Source organism: Eupeodes corollae, chromosome 2, assembly GCF_945859685.1.
Source record: "Eupeodes corollae chromosome 2, idEupCoro1.1, whole genome shotgun sequence".
Lineage (NCBI taxonomy): Eukaryota > Metazoa > Arthropoda > Insecta > Diptera > Syrphidae > Eupeodes > Eupeodes corollae.
Window position 1 is genome coordinate 23,914,197 of NC_079148.1, and position 26,808 is coordinate 23,941,004.

The 26,808-nt window shown below is 32.9% G+C and overlaps 2 protein-coding genes across 6 annotated transcripts in view; both read right to left on the reverse strand.

Moving 5' to 3' along the window:
- LOC129947430 (UNC93-like protein) overlaps positions 1–26,808 on the reverse strand; it is a 191,119-nt gene that overhangs the window by 115,802 nt on the left and 48,509 nt on the right. The window lies entirely within an intron of this gene.
- LOC129947428 (adenylate cyclase type 9) overlaps positions 1,949–26,808 on the reverse strand; it is a 79,745-nt gene continuing 54,885 nt past the window's right edge. The window contains exons 1-6 of one of the 5 annotated variants that reach the window (XM_056057977.1): positions 11,653–11,867; positions 11,169–11,446; positions 7,110–8,240; positions 6,942–7,042; positions 6,307–6,884; positions 1,949–5,916 (exon numbers count right to left, since the gene is read on the reverse strand). In XM_056057977.1, the coding sequence (XP_055913952.1) occupies positions 3,991–5,916; positions 6,307–6,884; positions 6,942–7,042; positions 7,110–8,240; positions 11,169–11,446; positions 11,653–11,661 (4,023 nt within the window). In that variant the 5' untranslated portion in view covers positions 11,662–11,867 and the 3' untranslated portion in view covers positions 1,949–3,990. Of the gene's footprint in view, positions 6,885–6,941; positions 7,043–7,109; positions 8,241–11,168; positions 11,447–11,652; positions 11,868–26,808 lie in introns of those variants that run through there. The other 4 variants (XM_056057975.1, XM_056057973.1, XM_056057976.1 and 1 more) reach the window with 4 other exon arrangements.

Here is a 26,808-nt window from a genome sequence, read left to right on the forward strand (position 1 = left end):
ATTTGTAAAAATGTAATAAACGCTACTTAAAACATTTGTTTTCGACTAAAAATCTATTTAACAAAATTAGATTTAAAAAACTAAACTATTTCTTTATATGAAAAATGTTGTTAGTATTTTTTAAGAATAATTCAACTGATAACTTTTTTTAACTCAACACGAAAACCTACAAACTTTTAAGCAAGACACATCGACAGACGGGATGAGAAGTTATCATTGTGGGTCGCATCCCAGCCTCTTTTTGTTCCTAGATTTTTATAATAAGGCAAGTTTCTTTTATCTGATTGGCCAGCTGCCAAAAAAGTGCCTTCCAATTAAGGAAACTTTTTTGGAAAGCTGAGTGGAAAGTTAGTCAATAAGAATCTCCCTAACTATTAACCCAAGTCCACTTATGTCAAAAAGAAAGTTGATAATGGGCAGGTTCAGACAGCATAAGTGACTTAATCTGTAGTCAACTGCATTCTTTGAACGCAAATTTTGAAAAAGGCAGCTAATTACTTTTTCAAGTGTCATACATTTCAAACTCAGAACTTTGCTTCACTAACTTCTACATTGAGTTCACCGTACAAAAACTACCAAAAACAATATTGTGTACAAAACACTCTTCAGGCAAGCTATATGTAAATCAACATTTGTTTTTTGTATTGTAAGAATATAGTACTTATTTCTTTTCCAATTTGACAAGTTTTCCCAAAACCATTAAATAAAATTGGTCAGAAAATTAAAAAAAATCATAGAGAAATAAAGTTCAACTTTTTGTTAAATGAAAAAAACATGGTTTACTGTCATTTTGACATAAGCTGACGTGACTTAATAGTAAGGGAGATTTTTCTTGACTAACTTTCCAGTCGACTTTCCATTAAAATTGTATTAATTGCAAGATCATTTTTTGGCAGCTAGCCAATCAGATACCAGAAACCTTACTTACCCCTTATGTCGCCTGAACCTGTCCAATGATTTTTCATTCAACTGAAATATGAACTTTAGTACTGTATATCCTGTACAATTCCTTTTAACGTTTTGTACTGTAGAGTTCCTTGTCAAATTGGAAAAAGAGATAAGTAATATTCGTTTACAATTTAAAACACAAATCGTGATAGGCTTGCAGCTTGCCTGGGGAGTGTTATGTAGACAATAATGTTTTTGATAATATTTGTACGTTGAATTTAGCGCTAGAGGTTAGTGAAGTCAAGTTCGAAGTTTGTAAATTATGATACTTTAAAAATTATCAAGCTGCCGTTGTCAAAATGTATGTATGTTTAAAAAAAACAGTTGACTGCAAATCAAGTCCCTTATGTTGTCTGAATCTGCCCATTGCCTTCTAACTAAGTATACTTTATTGAAAGAAAGTTGTTAAAGAAAAATCTGAACCTGCACATTATTAGACTTGCATTGGTAGGTTCAAACAACATAAGAGAGTACATTTGAACGTAAGTTTTGACTTAGGTATTGGTTAGTTTTCCAAGTTTCATGAATTTCACATTCACCTCTACTTCAAGTTCATAGAATAAAAATTACCAAAAACATAATTGTCTACAAAACACTTCTCAGACAAGAATGAAAAACATGATCAACTGTCATTATGACAGAAGTAGACTTAACTTGATAGTAAGGGAGATTTGTCTTGACTATCTTTCCAGTAGACTTTCCATTTAAATTGTCTTAATTCGAAGATAATTTTGTGGCAGCTGGCCTAACAGATATAAAAACTATAAACTTGCCTTACTTTAAAGTCCCTTATGTTGTCTGAACCTGCCCATTCACATTACCATTACCATTGCTGTGAAAGCTTTTATCATCTATATCATAGTACTTGGAAATAAAAGAATTAAACACGTGTTTTCTTTTTAATATACATAATATAATATTTCATTATTTAATATCTATTAATGTAAGTAAATAAATTGGGTACATTTTGTTTATTTGTTTGTTATAAAATAATATCTATTTATCTGCTTATTTAAATACAAGTGTGTTATTTTTAATAATTAAAATAGTTTTAGTCTCTTTAATCTGTTTTTTTTTTTGTTATTTTATTGTTGTATTTTAATAATAATATTTCTATAAAATAAAATATAACATGTAAAAAACATTTATTTTAATGGATTTTTTATTTGTTGTTGTTGTTGGTTGTTGTTGTTATTGAGTCTAAACGTATTAAATTTACATTAATATCATTATGAATACATATACATACATTAATATTATTTTTAGTTAGTAAAAAATAATAATAGTAGATAATTTAAAATAACATTTTATCAACAATATGCTAAAGTAAGATTTTAATTTTGTTTTTAAATAAGAATAATTTATGCGGTCAAGACACTATATTTATAATGTAATTAAAATATATATATTTTTAAGGTATATTTACAAATAATTTAAAACAAAATATAACGAATCATAAAGTTTCTGTTTTGGTATCAAATAATTCTACACATTTTTTTTTCTAAAGTAAGCGTTTCAATTGTATAAAACAAAATTGTGTAATTTAAAAAATAAAAATTAGGCAAGAAGTAGTGTGTATGCGCAAATTCAAAATAAAATTAAGTTAACAATATTTAAAAATGTAATTCATAAATATATGTATAATCAATTAAGCCTTAACTTAGCTTACACAAACAAAAAATTACACGCATATTGGCTAAGAGTATATTATGTATTTTCTAGATGTAAATATAATTATATTATTTTTATTTTTTTAGTTAAGGCTATAAAATTAGAAAATCAAAAAGAAAATTTATAAATTTATGTAAACAAAGTGTTGTTTTTTTTTTAAACATGTACAATATAATATTTATATAATATTTCAGGTAACAGACCTTTGAGGATTTTATTTTCTTATATCTTTTTGTTTCACACATTTAAAAAATATTTTTGTTTTTATTTTATAAGTTTTGTAATAATAATATTATGTTTTTTTTTAAAGCCCTCAATCGTTTTAGTTTATCAGTTTATCACACGTTGACAAGAATTCTTTTGCTATGATTCTTTACTTTTATAAGAATATAATTATTTTGAATTTTTCGTTTCTTTTATGTAGAAAGTTAACAATAATGTCGGGGAGTGTATCATGAGCATTTTGGTTGATAACATTTTACTGGACAGGAACCAGCTGTGAAGTTGGAGAGTCCGCTTTCATATTTTGACAGTTCGTTCTTGTCTATTTTGTACAGGTCTGGTATTAATAGAATCGGTGTTTACCATCAGACACTGTCCTTGTCTGAGGACTTCATCTACCTGTACGCCACAATAAGTTGATGCAACGAATAATGAATTTTAACTGGCAGCCTTAACAAATGCATAATAATTGTGTGAAGTCTTATTTGGCTCAATCACTGTTAAAAAGCTGAAGTGGAGACATTAACAAGTTTCGCACAAACCCCTTAAAGCCAAGAATTTGACATCTATACACAAACGTCATATTTGTTAAAAGTCTTTATTTAGTATTAAAATTTTCAAAATAAATCAATAAATCAAAATGTCAAAACATTGCTCTAACTTTGTATCGTTTCATTTGGCAAAATACATGCAAAGTTAACATACATAATAGATTATTCATCTTTCAGATAGATAGTCGTTAAGACGATTGTATTCTCTACTTTTTAAATCTATCGAACATTGTTTTTGTTTCACGTAATACCGATTCAGTATAAAATAAATTATTTAAAACATCAACTTTAAATTAAATTTTGACAGCTACAGTGACGCTAGTTCTTGTCAAAATAAAAACACAATGGTGTGTTTTGTTCGCATCAAAAAAAGAATCAATTTTTAGACTGAAATCCAATTTTCACAATGTAAAACGCCACAACATTACAAATTGTAAAGTTTATAATGGTTCTCAAACATTTTGTGGGGTTCTGGTTCTCTTCTTGAAAACGCCTATGGGTTCTTTAGATTTGATCTGCAAATAAAACCTCTTATCAGTATTTTAATGACCATAAATTATGTTATCAATGACACAATGTACATATGTACAATTTTATTTTAACAATCTTCACTCTCACCCTCATTATTGTTTGCAGATTCGGTTGATTTTTCACCTTTATACAAAAACACCTCCATGTGATCTTTTCCCTTCACATAAACTTCACCGCGAGGTTCAAACTCATATCTATCCTCTAAATATGGCAAACAATCTTTGCCAACTTGAAGTCTACCCGGAATTCCCGTCGAATCCATTCGACTGGCCACATTAACTGCATCTCCCCAAATGTCATAGTGCAATTTACTAGTTCCAATGACACCAGCTGTCACATCACCAATATTGAAACCTATTCTCAGAATCAAATTAAACTCCAGCAGATCCTTATTGAACGAATCCACCACAGACTGCATGGCCTTTGAAAATTCCATAAGTGCGTGAATGTGATGATTGTTATCGCCTCGATTAAGCGGATCCAATCCACTAGCTGCCATAAATGTACTGCCGATGGTTTTGATTTTCTCAACACACCGGAATTCCGGTTTCGATAGTTGTTCGTCAAAATCGCCTATTAGTTCGTTAAGTACTCGCAGGTATTCCTTGCCACCTAAGTAGCTTTCGTCGTACATTTCGTTGAAATTAACAATGCTTGCGAAGATTATCGCAACGTTTCGATGGTTCTCTGAGTATTTGGCCGTGTTTTTGAGGTGTTCGGCCACATGTTTCGGAATGATGTTGTGCAGCAACATGTCAGCCTGATTTTTCATATTCTGCACCCGGATTTTATCTTGATTGGCAACGGCATTGCCGTAGAAAGTCAATCGGTAACCGATCTCAAATTCCCGATTCAGCAACCATACCAGAATTAGGATTAATAGAAGATCAAGGTAGATTTCCACGTGGTAGTCCTGGAACCACTTGACTTCCTCCGAAATGATGATGTGCTTATTTGGAAATATGGATGGCTCAGTGGAGTTGACACTGTCACCGCGGTTGACGTAGGATGTAAGCTGACTAACCGCAATGCCTACGAAACACATGGCAGCCAAGAATGCCAAAATATTTCGCATCCAGCAATTCAGCTGCGTAAAGTTGCAGAAATGCACAATGCAAACGAATATCAAGAAACCGTAGTGGTATTCGAAGGCTTGCAGCAAATTCAGGTCAAGTAGGAGGAAATGTATGACGATCAAGACCGCTGGCATCGACATCAAAACAGCCAGACACGTGTGCCACGGGTACCAGCTTGAAATGGCTTCGAATATACGATCAGCGCACGATTCCTTCTGCGTCGTTTTGTCTTTGCCGTTATTTCTTCGACACATTTGTCGCGTGAATAAAAACAAAGCGAAGAATTGTATGCCCGTGAAAATGGAGAAGATAACGACCCAGATGTGAAAGTACGAGACGGTAGAGGGCGCCATCAGAAACAGTGACGCTGCGATACAAAAGTATACCGCAATGCCAACGAAGATGTCGATGTAGGTGTTGTAGCGGGGCGTGGCAAGGGTGGGTGGGCCTTCGGTTTCGTTTTCGTTGCCAAATCGGTGAGCTTTTGAGCGGAATTCTCTCTCCATTTGACGCGATTTAAAGAACAAGCTGAATCGTCTGAGCGGAGGTTTCACTAAGTAACTCCGCTGCGATTTAGCGTTATCTCGGACACAGCGTATCAATTGGAGATCGGATTGTTTCCTCAGTTGTTGCAGACATGCCGCCAACGGGTCGGCCACATGTTGTTGTGGATGTGTGGGAGGAGGAGGTGGAATGTGGACAGGAATTTGGATCTGCAGATCACCTATATTCGAGATGCTCGATGTGGAACTGGTAAAGTACCCAGAAACCCGATGTTGCGAGATTGATGCCGTCTGATTAAGGGCATATATCTGTTGCTGTATGCTCGACCTCCGACTGTTGCTCTTGATCCCAGAGTCCTTGCGGCTTGTCGCCGAGGGACATATACTCAAAATGTCACACGCCTGCAATTGATTCTGACACGGTGGTAACGGAGGTGGCTGATGTTTTAGTGCATGTTTCGCTGCTGCTAAAGTGGACGCACGCGGTCTACCTTCAGGCGAGCCATCCCATTGACACGACTGACCAGACAACCCCGATCTGCCACATTGCGATCGATAACTGCCGGATCGACCGAACGGTGAAATATCACTCCGTGATTGTGAGATATACGATCGGATGTCAATGATTTCGTCGAACAAGGAAAGCTGCCCTGGGGAACAGCAACTACCGTCTGGCGATTTTATCATCGATGCGGAGGTTGTATGGCCTGGTCTTTGTGGAATGTCTAGCGTGCAGGTGGGCTTCGTGGTCTCGATTAGCAGTGGAATCTGTTGATAGCCGTTTTGTTCAAGGCATATACTCACTTCTTCCGGTGGTCGAGATGGAGTAGAATTCAACAGTCCCGTCGATGGATCGGACTTCTTAAGGAATCGAGGAACTCGCCAGTTTTTCAGTCTTGCTTTAGTTTTGTTTTCTTCTTCCGAATTACTGGTGTGTGGCTTCAATGTCGACCCCGTGTTTGATGAGCCTTTGCAACAACCTTCATCATCTTGGTCCGAATCCAGGCTTCCTGGTAGGGATTTGGTGGTTATAATTATTGTAGGATTTGCTTGAGCTGATGGATTAATGTTTGTGTTCTTCTCGTTCACATCGTTGTGTGTTTGGTGACCATTCGATTTCTTGCGTATTTTCATTGTGAGCGATGCGAGGCGCGGTCGTATCGAGAGCAAAGGTGATGGATTAAGGGAACTCGATGTTTGACCAACTGGTGAGGCTGGCGGAACGTTGGGATGGATGACAGACACGTTTGTTGCACTCTGTGATAAAGAGTGTTCGTTGTGGTATGCCAACAAATAGTTTGAATCATTTCGAACACTGGGACTTAAACTATTATTTCGAGAGATCTCCTTTTGCCGTCCAACTACAAAGTATGTTCGTTGGCCTGAGAGGAAATATTTTAATAGTAGAAGAAATGAAAATAGGCCTGTATAACACTTACCCATGACTTCCTCGCCTTCCTCAACGAAATAGGCATCCCCTAAAAAGTTTAGTGTCGCCTCAGATATGTGAACTTGTTCAGGTTTCCCGGAGGACTCCATTCTTCAAAGAGAAGTAAGAAAATCATATTCGTGGTGTCTTATACAAGTTTTCAAAAACAAAAACTTACTTATTAGCTAAGGTAACATCGTTGCTCCAGACGTCAAACTTCACCCTGCGAGTTCCAACAATGCCACACAAAACGGTGCCAGTGTGAACGCCAACTCTCATCTTAACTCCCTCGTGCCGCTGAGCATCGAAGCATCGCATGGCATCGATCATCCCCAGACCCATTTCCACACAACAAATTGCATGATCTGGCCTTGGTTCAGGACACCCTGAGACGCAGTAGTAGCAGTCGCCAAGTGTCGATATCTTCTCACACCCATTCAAAGTGCAGAGATCGTCGAACCTCTCGAAGAGATCATTTAGTATCTCTACCAGTTGTTCAGCATTTTTTGTGGATGACATTTTTGTGAATCCCACGATGTCAGCAAACAAAATGCTCACATTTTCCATGCTGTGCATGTGGAATGGCCGAAACAAAGACTTGACATCGTTTGACGACCTCATCCTAAAGTATTTCGGGCTCATAATGTCGGGAGGTTCCATTCCGCCCTCATTCAACAACATATCAGCAACTTTTGGCGGCATCACAGAGTGTATCATTTTCTCCTTGAGCTGTTTCTCCATTTCCAGCTGCCTCCTTACCAAGAGATTCTGTCCAATTTTCATGAACGTACCACGCATTCGAACCACATTCATCACCAGCACATGCACTCCCACCAAATGCACGCTGAATTGCAAAAGTATCCGCAAAATCAGCACCTTATAGCAATGTTCACTGTATGTCCCATGCACTGCCGCATTCCCCGCCACCAATTGACTAAGCGTCTCGAAGAGTATTGAATAGGTGACAGCAATGACTGCACTTAACCATAGCGTCATTGGCACTGCCGTGTAAATGAGAAGAATGATTTCTAAGCAAATGGCGAAATGTCCCAAAGGACTAAATGCGTTGCTGGTGAAACTTAGAAAACCTAATGATGCCGTACAAAGAATGATGGCTGTTAAAGCTGATGTCAGATTCGAATGAGCTCGATACATGTCACTATAGGTGAAACATAGTCCTAAAATTGTTAATATCGATAGAATCGAGAAGGAACTTGCGATTTCCCGCCAATAGCCATTCGAACCACTGCCGATCATAAAGTATAGGAACCATGCCAGCGAGCAAATTAAAATATATAAAAGCGTAAATCTGAAATTAAACAAAAAGAACAATCAAATTTTGTTAAATTTCAATTTAAATTAAATTTAAAAATTCATACGTATTATGAAACATATCGGATTTGAACACAAAGAGCGAAAAGTTTTGTATCGAATTTAATTTTTGTATTTTTGATTCTTTTTCTGTGTGATTTTAACTCGTATACATCGCGGTCAACTTTAATTAATTTTAACAGAAAATATTTTCACCACAAGCCAATAAGCATAGAACTGGGTAAGGCGTGAGGGGGGGGAGTTAGGGTACGTAGAGAGTTTCAAATATTAATGTTTTAAATTGTATTGTGTTGCAAGCAGAATAATGCATATGGAACAAATGGTGCCCTCACGCAATTATGCAAAACAATCGCCTTTTTTTATTTTTGTTTAAAAACAATTCATTCATGAAGGACAAATAGATTTAATTTACATAAATTGAACTATGCTCTTTTCAAAAAAGGGTTGTGGAAATGTTGGATAAATTTATTTTACTTTACTGGAACATGAAAATGTGTTAGAATAAGTTTTTTTTTGAAAATCGCTGTTGGCTTGAGAGAGTAGACACTTAGTTTCTTTCTTCTAAAAAAGTTTGAATATTGTTTTCTTTAAATTAAATTTATGAATTGTTAAATAATGTGAAAGCACGTGCTTTTCAGGGACTATGATACAATTTAAAATGATTAATAGGAACGACGTGAAGTACTTGTGCTTAATATTCAGAGTGATTTAATAACATTACATATTTCCAATTAAACTGAAATTGGATTTAAGGGAAGACTAATAAATAAATAAATAAATTGAGTGGCGCAACAGTCCGTTGTGAACGAGGGCCTAGTGACTTACAACTCGCAACCATTCCTGTGTGCGAGTACTGTTGACAGGAATGGAAGGGACCTACAATTTTAGGCCGAATCCGAACGGCTAGTTTGAGAAAGCACTTTTTCATGACAAGAATTACTCTTGAAGGAATTGTCAATTCCTCGCAAGAGGCAGTACCCGCGAAAATTATTTTTTTTTTAAATTAAGGTGGCACAGGCAGGGATTGAACCCAAGACCCGTTGCATGACAGTCCAACGCACTAACCATCATGACACGGGTACACACGGGGAAGACTAATGGTCATCCCAAAATGTTCAATATATTGTTCCAAAACCCTTTTAGAAGGGTAAGTAAATATGGAAAAGTAAGGCACTTAATGTGCAATTTGTGCATCTGCGAAACTGTTTCATAATTTTCATAGTAGTTTCTTTCAAAAGTTACAAGTTTTAAAAACTTTGCTATCATTTTTATGAAGAACTGGACAAAGTTTGTGAACTGTCTAATTTGATATTTAAGTTCCCATCACAAGTTTAGTCATTTTTGATCTATATTTTTCTAATTCAAATGTAACGTAAAATAAATTTTTTAGAGAAATTAGACTTTGCCATCAAGTGTTCAAAACATATCTTTCTTGGAGAAAATTTTAAACTACTTTTTTGTGCACTGCTGGAGGCAACTAGGTAATTAGTGCGAAATGTGCTTTTTTAGGAAGCGCGTTTAATGACAAGAATTACTCTTAATCTATTTGTTAATTCTTCGAAAGAGACAGTAATTGTGAAAAAAACCTTAGATGGAGCAGGAAGTGATTGAACCCAAAACCTCTGACATGACAGTCCAACGCATTAACGCCAAACGAAATTCAGTAATGAAAAAAAAAAATCATGGTTGTCAAATTAAACTAAAATAACTCACTTCACAACTGACAAAATGGTTGTCATTTTAAATACTGTTTGTAAGATTAATATTGTACATTAGAATGTAAGACTCATTGTACAGTCTGTCCTGTCATCTGGCAATACCTTTTTTATCTATTTAAGTTCAAGTTATATGTGTCATATTCATATTCACCACATGAAGAAAAAAGAGGATGAGCGCGGCGATGACATGGCAGTCTGATAGATAACTTAAGCTAGATAAGTAAATTGTAATCCTATTGTTAAATAAAAGAGAACTAAAGAAATAATAAAACATGGTGTCAGATGCTTAAATACCCACCAAGAAATTTGAAGTATTAAACATTCTGTTAAAACTAACTTTGAAAAAAAAGAAGAAAAAAAAATATTTAATTAAAAAGATAAAATGGCCGAACAATCTATTCGAGGCCCCAGTGAATGAAGCCAATTTAAAGCTTTATAACTCTGATAAAGATGTAAATTGAAACGCAAAATATCGCATAGTTATGTTTTTGACTCTTTTAACTTCAGTGAGCACGGAAAAATCGATAAATTCGGATCATAGTAACGGACTTACAATTAAAGTAGCAATATTTTCGAATGAGATTAAAATATAAGTAAGTTTAACGACATCAGTAAAGCTTCTCATTTGTTTCAAAATGTCTTTAAAATGTTTTCGAGTAGGTAATCTAATAAGCCGATTATGACGAACATAATCTATATTTGAATGATGACTTTTCTAGTAAATTGAAATGGATTAAACACTTTGTGTTGGTTATCAAGCGATTCATCATCGCAAAAAACCAACATTCAACTTATAGTTAGGTACTTTACATTACAGCTGAGTTTTGACAGGTGTCAGAACCACAAACAACTTGAAACCACGAAATGAATTAACCTATTCCATAAGCAAAACAAATCAATTTATTCTTGATCTGGATCTGTCAAAACACAAATTTTGCTTGTTTTTGGGTTGAATGGTGAAAAATAAATTGATTTATTTTTAATTCATGTTTGAAGACATTCAAAACCAACCAATATTGTCTTTTATTTCGTTTTTATTAAAACGCATTTTCATTTTCATAACATATTTAACTTTCTCACTTATTCACCCGCTAATCTCTCACTAACTTTTTCACATATTTCAGGCAAGTTCCCCCACTAACTCACTTTTATTTGTAAAAGTTTGTTTCGGCAACAAAACTACTCACCGATAACGCATTCGTATGTGTGGAAAAAGACTCGTCAAAAACTGTCCCTCCAAAACAGGAGAATCAAATTTCGGATCCATCCAAGACTTTGCTGCAGCCCTTTCAAATGCAACTGGTAGCATAACACTGCAACATGAATGCCTTCGTCCTGTTTGAGTCAAATAGGACTGTATATGCGGTGCAAGTGCTATTTGAATGTCATCATTTGAATTCGCACGACTATCATTGACTAGAACTCCAGGTGGCATAGCCGTAAAAGTGACTGATTGCCTTCTTGACTGTAAATATACAAAATAAAATTACGAGTTAGTTAAATAAACAACAATAAGAATAAGAAAGGAAGTCTATTAAAATTAAGAGGTTTAAATGGTTTCATACATACATGCATATATTTTCTCAGAATAAATTAACCTATAAATCAAAAGAATGAAGAAAGAAAAAGCAAAGAAAAACAAAAGAAGAGGTTTTGATAAATGTGTCTTACATGGTACATTTTCCTGCTTCCTTGCCACAAGAACAAAAGCTCTAATGTCTTGAAGAATTCATCAAAACAATGTGGTAATTCATTTTTGGAGTATAACCCCAATTATTTATGGGATTTTCCTTAAATTTAAACATCTTCAAAGGAACGCAAAATTATTTTGTATCAAAGAAATAAAATTCTTTTAAACTTAACTAAATGAATCTGAAATTCGAACTGAAATAATTCGATGTCATTTAATACTGATGAGATGCACACTCTTGGAATCAAAAAGATGATTGTAAACTTTTTGACGTTTCTTTTTTATTTTTTAATTTATTTATTTATTTTTTGTTTTGTTAAGTGTTTACAAATGTTATTATATATAGAAGATCGGAGCAATTCTATTCTTAGACTTGTCACACCCTCAAAGGCGCTAATTGATTTCAATTCCTTACATCTTTGGTCGCGCACGAATACTTCCTAAAAATTCGATATAAAATTACTTTTGTTGAATAACAACTAATCTTGGCATGTGCTACAATATAATATAAAAGAGAGTAGAACACTTTTTTTCGGCGCAAGTTATAGGGTGTTTTTTTTTGCAATGTCATAAATATCAGATTTTCTCATGAGGACTTTGACAACTTTTATTTTTCATTAGATCAATAATTGACATCTCCATTGGCTGTAACGTGACGGTCATTTTTGTAATAATTTTCATGAAAAGTAGTAAACAAAATAAATAAACCTAAATGTAGGGAACGGACCAATCAATTTTAACTTTCAGATATTCAGATGTCAAATCGATTTAGCAAATTACTTAAGGTCAAGGTTGTGATTTTATCTTTAGTAATATTTAAGGAGATGCTTAAATTAAACTTAAACTTAATTTTAAACTTACAAAAATGAACTATATATTTAACTTAATCTATTTAAATGCGTCCGCCTTGTTTTTACAGATTTTTTGAGATTGACAGTTTGGTTATGAGTTTAAGGTTGTGTTTATATTGAAAGATATCAAATGCCAAATTAAACTTAATACACTTTTCTAATAGTCTTCAAAGACTAAACAAAATATTACTTTTAATTTAATCGACTTGAATGTTTTCGCCTTTGTTTTTACAATTTTTTTTGAAATGTACAGTTTGGTTTTTAGTTTAAGGGTGAGTTCATACTGAAAAATGTCAAAGGCCAAATCTAGCATATAATTTTGTCTAATAATCTTCAAAAAGACTTTAAAATTAAACTAAGCAAAATATAAGTATAACGAGTTGAAAAGACAAAACATGTAAACATCATAAAATACACAATTTACAGATTTTTGACTTTTTAAACCAACAAAAAAACACCCTCTACACAAATATTTGAAAATAGAAACAAAAGACATCTTCTGTAAATATTCAAATCATAAATTATCTCTGTGCCATAATGAAATAGAAAAGATACAAAAGTCAACGTTTTTTTATCCAGTTCATCATGAAATTTTCACGTCTTCTAAAAGCCATTTTGTCCGTTTCGCTGAATTGGTTGTTGTTTGTTCAAACGACACAGAGCTCTCATCAAACAATACAAACATGCACATACATATATACTAAAGAAGTAAAAGGAGAAGTGTAGCAATGTTCTAAATATGTACATAATGTACTCTACATAGAGATGACATTTTATTGCCGAGCATAATTGAGTCGTTTTCGTGACTGTTGAACATATCCTTTCCATTAAAAATGGCAACAAAAAACCAACGACACTATTTTTCATACAAACATACATCATATATTTATGTGTGTGCAGTACATATAGTAACTTATACCAGTAGTGAGTTGTTTACTTTCGTTTTATGATATAATTTTTCAAGACCTCCCTTCTATAACTCCTTGAAAAAAGCTTCCCTATACAAACATTTTATACATACAGGTATGGCCAAAATAATAGGAACAACAAAATTATGTTTTTTAATTGTTACTATGTCCTTATTTGTATTGTTCTATTTACAAATATATAATTTAAATATAAAAACGTAAAAAAGAGAAAATAAAATAAAATGAAAAAAATGAGGACTTACCTAATAAATATTATTAACGATTTGTCAAATAAGTGAAAACTAAAGATTTGAACCTATTTGCGCTTCTTATACATCTCATCGCGGTGGGCAGGGAGTTCCAAAGGCGTGTAACATGGGCAAAAAATTGACGCTCAGCAATGACATATTTATTGTACAAGGACAAAAGACCTTGATGAACTAGGGAAGTTCGGCCTGTTATGTAGATAATCCGGTTGTTGAGTTTAAATGATTTCATGCAGATAGCTTACCGTCCTGACAGTTTAGTAAACTGTCAAGACTTCAGCCAGATAAACGTTGTGTAAAGTTCGATATGTAGTCATACCGTAGCAGATTACAGACGTAGCCGGTAATGTTATTATATGCAAAATTTAATTTGCGGCTAGTGGCAGAGTCCAAGTTGCAAAAAACTTCACATGCATATAACATAACAGGTAGAAAAAGAATTTTGGCAAGTAGCAATATAGTTTTAGTACAGATGAAACTTCGAGAGAACTGAAGAGCTCAAAGACTACTATAGACTTTTCCAAATGCCCCATTAAGGTAGTCGTTCCATGTAAGGGTACGTTTGAAAATCATCCCTAAATTTCTGGGAGTGCTGACATAGTCAATGGCTTCGCCTTCAAGCTTTGTAAGGGGTTTAGGACCGAAAAATCAAAGGTTTTGCGATAGATCGGAATAGCTGTTGATTTGAGAGGATTTAAGCAAAGATGGTTTTTTATGGACCATTGTAGAACGAGGAGCAGTTTATCATTCATTAAATCTACAGCATCATTTTTTTGCTACAAAGGGTCGACTTATAAGGAGCTGTACATCATCAGCATAAAGATGAATTAGACAATTTTTAACAACATGTGGAAGCTCGTTTACATATTGTGAGAAGAGGATTGGTCCGAGGATAGATTTTACTCCTTTGGACGTTGAGAAAGGAAGCAGAAGCATTGTTGTCCTAAGCATTTGTGTAATTAAAAAAATCTAAAATTTTAATGTTTAAACTTTGTTGATGTTTCTTAATAAAAAAAAAAACAAGAAATTCTACCTAACGATACAGTTTGAAAATATTTTCTTTATCGTGGCGGCTATATTGTTTCTCTTAGTTTCTGTCAAAATATCATATTTGACCGAGTAACTAAAGACAAATGGTCATGGCAAGTTATAGCGTCGAGCAAATTATAAAATGGGTACCGGTACGTTCAAGGTTTGTTGGTCAAATTCGAGTCCAACACCGGCTCAATGACAATCAATTTGGACGCCACCAATCTACACGAGATTCACGAGGTGGCAATGTATCCAAACAACTTTACTTTTTGGTTTGGATTTTAGGCTGGAAACGTCATCGGATCGGTCCGTCCACCGATATAGACACTGAAGACATATGGTTACAACAGGTTGGTGCTACGTGCCACACAGATCAAGACACAATCGATATTCTCCACGAGCGGTTTCATGTCATGGATTTCACACACCGCCGCGGAACTTGAATTGGTTACCAAGATCTTGTGATACAACCCCTTTAGAACTTTTTTTGTGGGGCTTTCTTAAGTCGTAGGCCTATGCCGCAAGCCACTGTGGCCGTCAACGACAACATTATCGATACCTTGGGTCGAATTCAACCTTATTTATGCGCCAAAGTCGTCGAAAACTGAACTCTTCGAATGCCTGCCACACAAATTATTTCATCCAACACAAAAAAGACACACAGTCACCTGAGAAAAGTAACCCACTGTCATCTGTAAGTCGGAGCTTGAGCTTCCCACATCAGGTGACATACAGACAATTTTCAATTCTAAATAAATTAATTTTAGTTTCAACACTTTAAAGTGTATTCCACCTCTCTTTTACACCTTAAATGTATCATAGTTTATATAGCATATTTTTGTAAAAATAGTCCGCTTTCGGGTACGTATATTCTATGAAGATTTAAAGTGAGGGTTTGTCTCCTCCAGGATACAAATAACCGTTTTAAAGCTGACTTGCGTGTTAAAATCTGACTGCAGATTTTTGATAGCAAAGATAGATAAACTTGGATTTGTCCTTATAAAATGTGGTCTATCTCTAAAAGCCATTTTAAACGGCTATTTTCTGAATTCTTCGGACTTCGTTGTACGACAATATCCCTTAAAGATACTCGTATGTTACTAATGGGTGTTTTTAGAAGTGTATAGTTTTCAATATGGCAGTACTTTTTTTGATGTTGTGGTTATTGACAGCTGTCACTTGATTTATGCACATTTCTCCTAAACAGCGTTTCTAAAATTGTGGAAATGTATTGCCAAAAAACGGTTTGGTTCGAGTAACGCAAAGAAGAAAAACATTCTTTGAAGAACTCTTTTGGTGAAAGCATTATCTCAAATTCTTGGCTTTCAACGTGGCCTCCATGATTATGCGATTTATTTTGTGTGGGGTTATGTAAATATGGTTGTCTCAGCAGATAACCCTGATTTTACGTTTTCTTTTTTCTTAACAAAAATGAGTATAAAAAGTACTATAATATGTTCCTCTTCAAGTTTTTACCATAAGGATATAAAAGAAGTTTATCAACTTTCTCAAAACTTTGCGGGCAAAGATTATCTTCTATTATTGGTTATGAATCTTCATTTTAGTTATATCTAAACTGTACGAGATGGGATTTGGATCTTTTTAACTTTATTCAGTAGGTATATTTTAAGACAATTTTCTTGCAGTCCTACAACGATTACTATTCTATTAGTGTTGAGTATTTGATGCCATATTTGTTGCCGCACTTCTGACATTTCTCTTTAGTAATGTTTGACATTTCATGATGAAAATATATACGAGCCAACAACTAGTCGAAATTATTTAAATTTATTACCGAAATTCGGAGTCAGTGGCCTCAACGTTAAGAACGCTACGTCCAATTTATGGTCGTCATAATCGTCCTAGCATATCAACAATTGAGCGTCTAGTGGAAAAATCTAAATCTACAGGCACAGTACAAAATTTTCCCGTGCCAGTGAGATAAAGAAGTGTCCGTAGTGTCGAGAATATTGCTGCCGATGATGCTTTAGTTGCAGAAAGGGCTGAGCAAAAACTTGAAAATGATTCGGATTTACATATAAGAATCATATTCAGCGATGAGGCTCATTTATAGCTGAATGGCTTCGTCAATAAACAAAATATGCAGTATTGGTTAGGCTAGACAGCAATCAACACGTACTCCATGAGTCATCATTGCATCCCGACAAAATTACGGTTTGGTGTGGTTTATGGGCCCGCGACGTCATTAGGCTGTACTTCTTTCGTGATGATCAAGACCGCCACGTTACTCTAAATGAGGATCACTAAACTGTTCAATGATAACCGAATATTTTTGGCCCAAATAGATGATATGGATTAAGAGGACATGTAATTCCAACAAGACGGCGCCACAAGCCACACAGCAAATGTCACAATCAATTAGTTGAAAAACAAGTTTGGAGAATGTGTTATGTTTCGTAATGGTCCAATCGCTTGGCAGCCTCGGGCGTTCGATTTGACGCCGTTAGATTATTTCCTCTGGGGCTACGTCAAGTCTATGGCCTATGCCAAAACTTTGAGCGAATATCAATGTGAAATTCAGCGTCTGCAATTCTGTAAGCGTGCCAGTGGTGGCCATGCAAAAGAAATCGTGTTTTATACATTACTTTCACAGAAATAAAGAATTTCATTGATATCGTTTTTGTTTCATTAAAAAAAAAAACTTTTGTAGCGTTCGCATTAAAAAACCCGATAGAGCTGCACATAGTAACCCAAAATATTAATTTCGTAGCTCTTTATGCTCCTCTGAAAAAGTTTTAATATCACTAATTTGACCGGTTCACAATTTCAACGCTATTATTTTGTCAACGTTTGAAGCATAAATTTGGATAGGGGCAGTTTAGAAAAGTTTTAAGCCTTTTCTAGGTAGAGATGAACAGAATAAGTTCCGTTATCATTTACCTTTTAGTGATGTACTTAAATTTTGTAATTAAAACGATTCACTTACGTATATTAGATTTTCGAATTCATTGAAAACTCTTTTAAATAAATTCCTTAATGTTAATAGTCAAAAAATATAAATGGGTTTAATATTTCACGAAAGTAATTACAACTATAAAAAGTGTTGACCATATTAAGTACTTTGACACCTAAAGTTTAAATTTTTCAAAAAAATCTATTTTTGCACTGAACGGCTCACATATCGTCAGTGTACTCAGTTCTTAATTAAATTGTTTGGCAACTTAGAAACCATTAATATAATGTAGCTGTTTCATGACGTGTTTACTTTTTAATTAAGTAATGAACAAAAAAAAACAATTAAACTCAAAAATAAGAAATGTTCCTATTACTTTGGCCATAGCTGTATGTACTCATATAATAATAGCAGTTAGGTAGCTAAACTAAAGTATAGTAGTTGTTCTACTTTGAGTAGTCCCTTCTTTTGTGTTTGATGTTGTAGTCATGTCACAGTCATAGCTCGTCTCTCTATACGACTTGGCGGTCTCAATGGGTTAAAGGACGACGACGACGAAGGAGTAGTAGCTATCAAATATTCTAAAAGTAAGAGTCAATTGAGTTCACGTGTAGATATGTTGTAAGTTTTTGTATGTTCTAGTAAGGATACTTATACTTATGTATACTTGTATGTTTTTGTGTATAGAAGTATGCGTTTAGCGCGGGGTCAATGAAAATAAAGAGTAATTGCTGCAGCACCAGGGAATGCACCCATTTAAAAGCCAACAGCTTTTATAACATTATATTAAAACAAAAAATAATAATAATGCGACCTAAAGGAACATACCTTCTATAGAGAGCAGGGGTTTTTTGAAAATGGTAATGGAACAATGTAAGATTTAATTACGCCGACCCTCTTTGGCTTGAGAGCGGGGAATTATACCCGCCATTGTGTCTCAACTGCTATAATATAATAATCGTGCGAAATGGTACCCGCACATACGTGCATACATACATTACACTATTACCACACACATACACACAAGACCAAGCGAACCAATTTATTTGCCTTTCGTCAGCTGAGTGATGATGATGATGAGGAAGGATGTTCAAAAAAGGGAAGGAAAAAAACAAACCAAACCAAACGTTCCAGCTCCCAACCCTTCCTTAAGAATAAATTAGGTTTTGTTCAGGATAGGATTTTCTTTTTACTTTCCTTCGATTTAAAAGTGGAAGGACTATTGGATCAAAGGATTTTATGTTGAGGTTTTTGTTTTTTTTTTCGCTTCTTTTTGTCACTTTTATATCTCATAAGGGGTTAAGATAACAACTTAAAGGGTTTTTCTTCATTTCGTGGTTGAGGTTTTGTGGATTATGTGCGGTATGGAGTACGATTTGAATTGATTTCTTATTTATTTGAAGATGTGTGTTTTCAACATATCGTATGGGTATAAAAATCAGTTGTTGATAAAATAAGGAAAACGATTTTATAGTAATCGCTCGCTCGCCCGCTCGCTCGAGCTACTGTGGCGTATGAGTGATTTTTTTTCTTCTTTTATGGTTGATGTTGTGACATTTTTATTTTTACGATATGATATAGATGATTGATTTTAAGTGAAAGCATGGTAGTAATGAATTCATTTTTAAGATCAACATTCGTTTTTTATGGGTTTTTGGATTGTGATAAAATCGTTTGTTTTTATGGTGGGAGCTATCGTGTATAGGTAATTATATTGCTAGGGGAATACGCTTTAAGCATTTCAGTATACATTTTGGTTGAAGAGTAAATGCATGAGTAACTGAGTTCAAAAAAACTTGTGACATCAAGTTTCAATTTTAAAATATGCTTTCATGTTTTTTGTGGATCAATTTCAAAAGATAAAATGATAATAAATCATGTAAAATAAAGGAAGGAGACATTTTAACCTACGACATGTATATGAGAATTTTAAGTTGAGTCCGTTCGTTTGTCCCTTTGTTTTCCGAATTTTTTATCATTTGCTAATTAATAACATAACTTAACTGATTAATTTAATTATTTTATTTATTTTAAATACGTGGTTTTACGATGTAACCGCAAGTCTTCTAAAGGGCTTGTATAAAGTTCCGAAGTTCCATTATCTCAAGTTATGGCAAAAATGTTTTGTTTTTGACTAACATTAAAGTGAATACCGCAAAATACCATGATTTTAATCATATTTGCAAAAAAATCAAATTCATTCTTTATCAAATCAAATGATGATCAAATTTATGTATGTGTTTGGATTCGAAAAATACTTAACAAGATTGACCATTTTTTTTAATTAACAGTTTTCTGGATATAACATCTTTGAAGAACAAGACTTTGACAACTTTTATTTTGAGTGTTGCCTAAGACTCCATAAAAAAACTTAATTGCAAAATGATGAAAAATATATGTACCCATGTTCGTATTAAAGAGTTGTTGAATTTCACATCAATAAATTCAAATAAAAAGGTTCACACATGATTGGAAATAAATAATATTTTGTTATTTTAAGAAATTTGTTTATTTGATAACTTAACTGAACTTTAAACTATAGAATTTATATTAAAAATCACATTTTATTTTCTATAATTTATAAGCTCCATAAATAATTAAATGATATCATAAAAATCCATCCCATATTTTGATTTTATCAAAACAATATAATTCAAAATCTTTTTGTGTGATAGCAAAAAATAAAAAGAATGACCAGAAAATACGTGCAATTAAATAATAAAAGTATAATTGTAATATAAATAATTGGTCATAGAAAATATTCATAAAACAAAAATCAGAAAAGGTAAAACCATCAACCAATTTGTAGCACGTTTTTGTTTAGTCATAAGCTCTTTGCCTTTATGATTCCTAACCAAGAGGTAAAAACTGTTGGTTTGGGTTCAATTCACGTCACTTTCTATCGCTATTTCAGAAAAAAATTCCCTTTAATTTTAAAATTTTGTAATTTGTTTTGTGCAGTATCTTCTTCCGGGTTTTATTTAGTATATTTATGTACATATTTGAATATGTAAATATAAGGTAAGACGTGTTTTTAATTCTGTTTCATGTTTAATTTAAACGCAATGTTGAATCATGTGTTACATAATATAATATTTAATTTGAAAAATTCTTTAATAAAGGAATATTACTTTGATTAAGTAGCTGCATGTCTTGGTTTAGAAATATCACATTCTACCACTTCAATTATCCTTGTAACGGGTATTTTTTTTAGAGGAATGGGAAGTACTTAACTGAATTCTGAAAAAGGAGATATTTCAACTGCACCAACTAAAGAATAATCAGTTCACTTCTTAGGCCCATTGTCAACAACCTGAAAGGTCCTTATCAGTGCGGTTTAAGATCAAGAAAGTCCACAGTCGATCAAATATCCATATTACGGCTGATTCTCGAAAAACCCATTCCCATTAATTATGGAACATAATTTCGTTAAAGTCTCTTTGGAGAGGCGCATTCTGTTTTCCCTTAAAAATTTGCAAGACCTTTCAGATTGGCTTGGTCTGTGGCTCAAATATGGCTTCAACGGGTAATATTAGACTTATGCTTAAATCGTTATGGGCCTTCATGGTTCCCCACAAAAAACTCTAAGCGAGCAAAATCGTAGCTTGAAGCAACATTGCAAAGACGGCAGATAACATGATTTTTGAATTTCGTGCGCATATCAATTGTGGCTTATCTTGCATGAACAAGATTTAAACCTATCTGCCTTCAATTTCAATAAAGCAAAAAGCCAATTAACTCTATAGAACACAATGTTTACCTAAAGGTTGCTCCGAGTCAAATGAATTAAAGTAGCTTATTCGCTCAATATCGTTCTCCAATAAATTTGATAATGAACTTCATGGTGATGCACCTTCAATTACAAATTAATTTAAACAATTAAAAAAAAATGTGTTCACAACCTCTTCTTCGGTCAACGACACACCATTTTTAAACTTTAAAGATAAAGCCAATCTCTTTACTATAAGCAGTTCCTCAACAATTCAACGCTTCCCCGCCTGTACATGATTTTATGAGATCAATCTTTTTTCGCACCAGTGCTAAAGCCAGAATCATCAAAGATCTCAATACAAATAAATCCGCCGGCCCTAATGGCACCCCAGCTATTGTTTTGAAGAGGTTTTATTTTCAACGCTAGCAAAATCATTTTATCTATTCTACTCTTCTGGTCATATTCCGAGTGGATGGAAAGCAGCATTTGTCTTGCCTTTAGAAAAAAGAGGCGTCCGCTTCTCCTACTTGACTTATGGACTTACACTTATTAACAAGCACCACTAGAATTATCTCGAAGATAGAAGGCTTCCTAATGACTGTATAAGTTCACGGTAATCTGATAGTTTATCAAACTGAACAGTGGAAGAAATCTTTACATCGTTTTGGGGATATTAAGATTACTGCACTTGATATTTCAAAAGCATTTAAAAGAGTTTGGTATCAGGCTATTCTATCGATAATGCGTGTCTTGGTTGACTATTCAATAAAAAATAAATTCTGGTGTGCCCCAGGGCTCTGTTCTGTCTCCAACACTCTTTTTCATTTATATTAATGATCTCCTGCCTGAAATTTCTAATCCATTTATCTGCTTTGCCGACGATAGTACCCTCGACTTTCTTAATGTTCTTTCTTAGATTCAAAACACTGCTTTTTGGACGTGGATTTTAAGGCAATGTATGATAAGTTCAATTAATTCTGAAATAGACAGAATTAAAAATCGAGTAGAAAACTCAGTGCAGTCTCCTGCCGTTGAAACGCAATTTAAACCTTTGGCATAAGTGGAACTTGCATCAAGAAGAAAGAAAATCCCAAAATTGTTGGTGTGTGTTGTGTTTTCCAATAACATTCCTAAAATAATTTAATAATACTTTCATTTTGGTATTGAACAACATTATAACATTATTGAGTGTGAGTTGTAAAACCAAAATCTGCATAAATATAATTATATTTATTTTATTATTAAACATTTAAGGATAACTTGACATCTAAAGTGCTTGGTATCTTCATTTATGTATTATTTTTGAATTAATATTTAAGCGGTTAAAGTTAACATTAGTTACTACTCAAATAGACTTGAACTATAATTGCTTTTATAAATGTATTTCTCCAAACGCCTATTTATATAATATTTTGTTTTGTTTGTGTTGTTAGTTTAATTATGATTAAATTGAAACCTTTTACGGTAAGCTGCGTAACGAGGTAAAGAATCTAGAATATTGTGGTTATGCCATATTAAACATAGTGGATTGACTACTTTTTACCAAATGAATATTGTTTAAAGGCTAATTGCATTTTTTTTTGTTTTATTTTAATTAATCGTTATTTCTTTTTTTGTTAAATTAAATTAAGCATTGACTAAATATGTATTTTTGTAATTTTATACATATACAATGTATGACAAATGGAATTATGTCATTTATGTGAGACACAATAGTTACATTTTATTGATTTTATTCATCTTTGGATAATTAATTTTACTATTTTTTTGTCTATTTTTTATAAATATCTACGATGGATGAATGAATGTACTTTTATATAATTTAAAGTGTGAATAAAAAATGTGTTGCTTACTTTTCCACGTGTTTTTTGATGCTTATATTAAAGTGAGTTTTATTATAAAAACACAACAGAACACAACACAAATTGTGTGCAATGATGTCAATCATTTTTATCAAGGTCACAAAAACATTGAGTCTTTCATAAATGTACTAACTGATGTCATAGAGAGTTATTGACTGTTGCAATTACTTAGAATTTTGCAATTTTTATTAATTGATTTTAATTTCGAGTATTTCAATAAATGATAAATTATATTAAGCTAAATAGACCCAAATCCACATGTCATAGTAATTATTTTTTAAAAGTAATACTAAATAGTGTTTTTGAATACGTATAGAATATTGACTGTTTTTGGATAAAAAGAGTTTGTTTCTATTTCAGAAATGTAAATTTAGAACAAGTTTATTACTTGCAAAAGAAAAAAGAAGTTTTACCCTCTTATTTATATTATAAAATTTACTTTAAAACCTAACTTAATTTTGTTTCAGATACCTAATGAAAGTCGAATACAGCGTTACAAGATTGCACTAATAGTTTTTATACTCGTAATTGTTATGTATCAGCAAATGTCAAAACTGAAAATGACTTATTGCTGTCAAAATTTTCTGACTTTACTTCGTATTTAGTTTCGTAGTTTGTTGGATTTTTAGTGAATTTTCAAAAAGTCCTATAGAAAGTGGCATACTTATTTTTAAAAGTTCCGGAGAGTGATGGTATATCAGCTGAGTTCTATAAAAGCCCAACAGAACAACTCAAGTATATACATTGTAGAGTTTTTCAAATTAATTTTAAGTTACACTGGAATTTCTATTCTCAACTTACAGAGAAATATTTGTATTCTAAAATTTTATATGGAAGCCTTTAAACTTGGATTGAAATCAACAACAAGCTCAGCAAATTTCAAGTTGATTTCCGCCTTGGATTTTCAACGATAGATCATATTTTAGCTAAAGCTTGTATTGCTAAAAATTATATCGATGAGAAAAAGAAGCTTTATGTGTGTTCGTTTGTGGTATTTAAGGCTGTGTTCAAATAGACAGGCATTGGTCGGAGTTTCAACAAAGTTTTTAATGTTGTAGATAAAATTTCGTCATCAAGTGCAACTATAGGGGAATGGTTCTATGCTTTCAGAATAGTTCAATACGTCTGCTGGTGTACCACAGGGATGCATTTGGAGTCCTATTTTTTTCACATGATCTTCTACTAGGACGTTAAACTTGCAGGAGATCTCATGAAGGTTCTTCTCTATGCAGATGAATTAGTTATGATATCAGATACGAGTAGCCCCTTTTCACTTTAACTTCATAAACATCGATTGCAAACTTACTACAAGAGATATTATCATATTAAGAACGCAAAACTATGATCTTTGATAATCGACCAAGAGGAAGACTACTTGAAGAAACTTTGCGGCCCAATAATGAGCGGAATACAAACAAAGAAAAAAAACACTGAAACGAAATTGGCAATCCACATGGTTTGGTCGATTTTTCTCAAATCCAAAATAAGATCTTGCCTCTAAATATCAACTCTTTAACGCAACTGTCAGAACGTGTATGTGTTATAGAGTGTACGCTTTTGACGTAGTTCCATTTAAGAAGCTGTTTATAGATATTTCTTTAAGCGACTATTCCATTTACCAAACACTTCTCCAACTTATTCCGTACATGGAGAATCTGAAAGTGCATTGAGATTATTTAATTTAAGTAAAAAATGAAATAGTCTTCATAGATCAATCACTTCAAAAACATTAAGAACCAAATGCTTTACCTTTCAGGGAATGAAACTAACTTGCTTTATCGCATATCGCATACACTGTGTTTAGTACTCGCAATTGGGAGGACATATTTTCAATTTCGAACTTAATTGGAGCATCGTCATCAGCCTTTAGATTGTTATAAAAAGCCTTAACCATCTAGAGAAAGTTATTTCATTAGTAACTACTCATCTGAGGTGATAATTTTATACTCACAGACCAGATCTTTAGCAAACCTGTAATCTATGCAACAGAAGTGAACCTGACTATTTTTTCAATGTTATGACAGATTGTCCTATTTTGCAAACAAAGTTAAATCCCAAAGTTAACTTCCACGTGGTTGTTTCATTTGGTTAAGTTTTTGCAATCATGCCCTGATTTATCGTAATAGCTTCTGAGTTCCCAAAGTTAACTTCCACGTGGTTGTTTCATTTGGTTAAGTTTTTGCAATCATGCCCTGATTTATCGTAATAGCTTCTGAGTTATTAGATTTAATTCGAGAATTTAATATGCTGGTTTTTAAACTAAAAATTGATTTTAGTTATCTGCTAAAGTTTTTAAAATATCCATTTTCAACATTATTTTTGTGTTTTTAAATGTATTTAAAAAACTTGATATTGTACAATTGTTTAGATGACGGATTCGCTACAAGAACAAAAATTACTTCCAATACATTTTGCTTTTTTCTGTTGAAAACTGTTTTAAAACAAGTGATTTAGCATTTCTTTAAGATACTATTGCATTTTTATAACTTAGGAAGATTTTTCTCAAATTTCATAAAATAAATAAGAAAGAAAGGGATTATGGATTTTGAAAACCATTACGAGTTTTATAAAAAAAACTACTTTAGTATAAATTCATACAGCTTCAAAAAGTTTCGTATATGTGTTTTTTTCGAACCTTAAAAAGTAATAGGTTAAAAATCTTAAGTGAATTGAATTGGCTATAAGAACCAATTGGAAAAGTGCAATCTGATTGCCATTAACGAAACCTTTTTGATCAGTAAAATGATAGACAGAGAATGTTTTCAACAGAGGATCGATAGTCACGATAAAACATATAAAAAATAGGAACACTTCAAAAAAATGCTTGTATGTTATACGTCCCTTAAAACGACTCTCATTTCGGACATTCGTACGTTCACGTCGTTTTTTTCGTCGTTCATAGCTCAAGAACCAGAAAAGATATCGACTTCAAATAAATGCTGTTATACAGATAATAAGCCAGAAAGATGCTGAAAGGACTCTCAAGAAAATTGCGTGGGTGATTTTTTTACAATAGCAGTTTAAAAAAGGAGAACATTTTGGTTAACCCTAAATATCTTACGAACCAATGACGCTAGAGACTTGAATTAAATTTTATATTATATATTGTAACGTGATACGAAACAAGTATATTTTTGGAAAACGGTTTTTTTAAATCATAAAAACTGGAAAAATATTTGTCACCGTGAAAATATTATGAACAAAACACGATTTTATCTCCAAAACAATTTTGTGCAACAAAAAATAAAGTTATAATCATATGGTAAAATTTTGAGAAAAATCGAATTGACAGTTATTTTTACAAAAAATAAAAACTTAAAAGACATTTTAAAAAAAGTTGGTAAAAATAGATTTTCGGCTTATGGCTTTAAACTAATTTTTAATTATAAAAAATAATATTTTTAACATTCGCAAAAAATTTGAGAATGATAAAATTGGCAGTTTTTTTTACAAAAAATAAAAACCTGAACAAAAAAATTAATAAAAGTTGGTAAAAAATGATTTTAGGCTCAAATATCTTTTCAAAATTTCGAGATATTGGCTTTAAGCTAATTTAATCTTCTTAAAAACATAGTTGTCAACATTCAGTCAG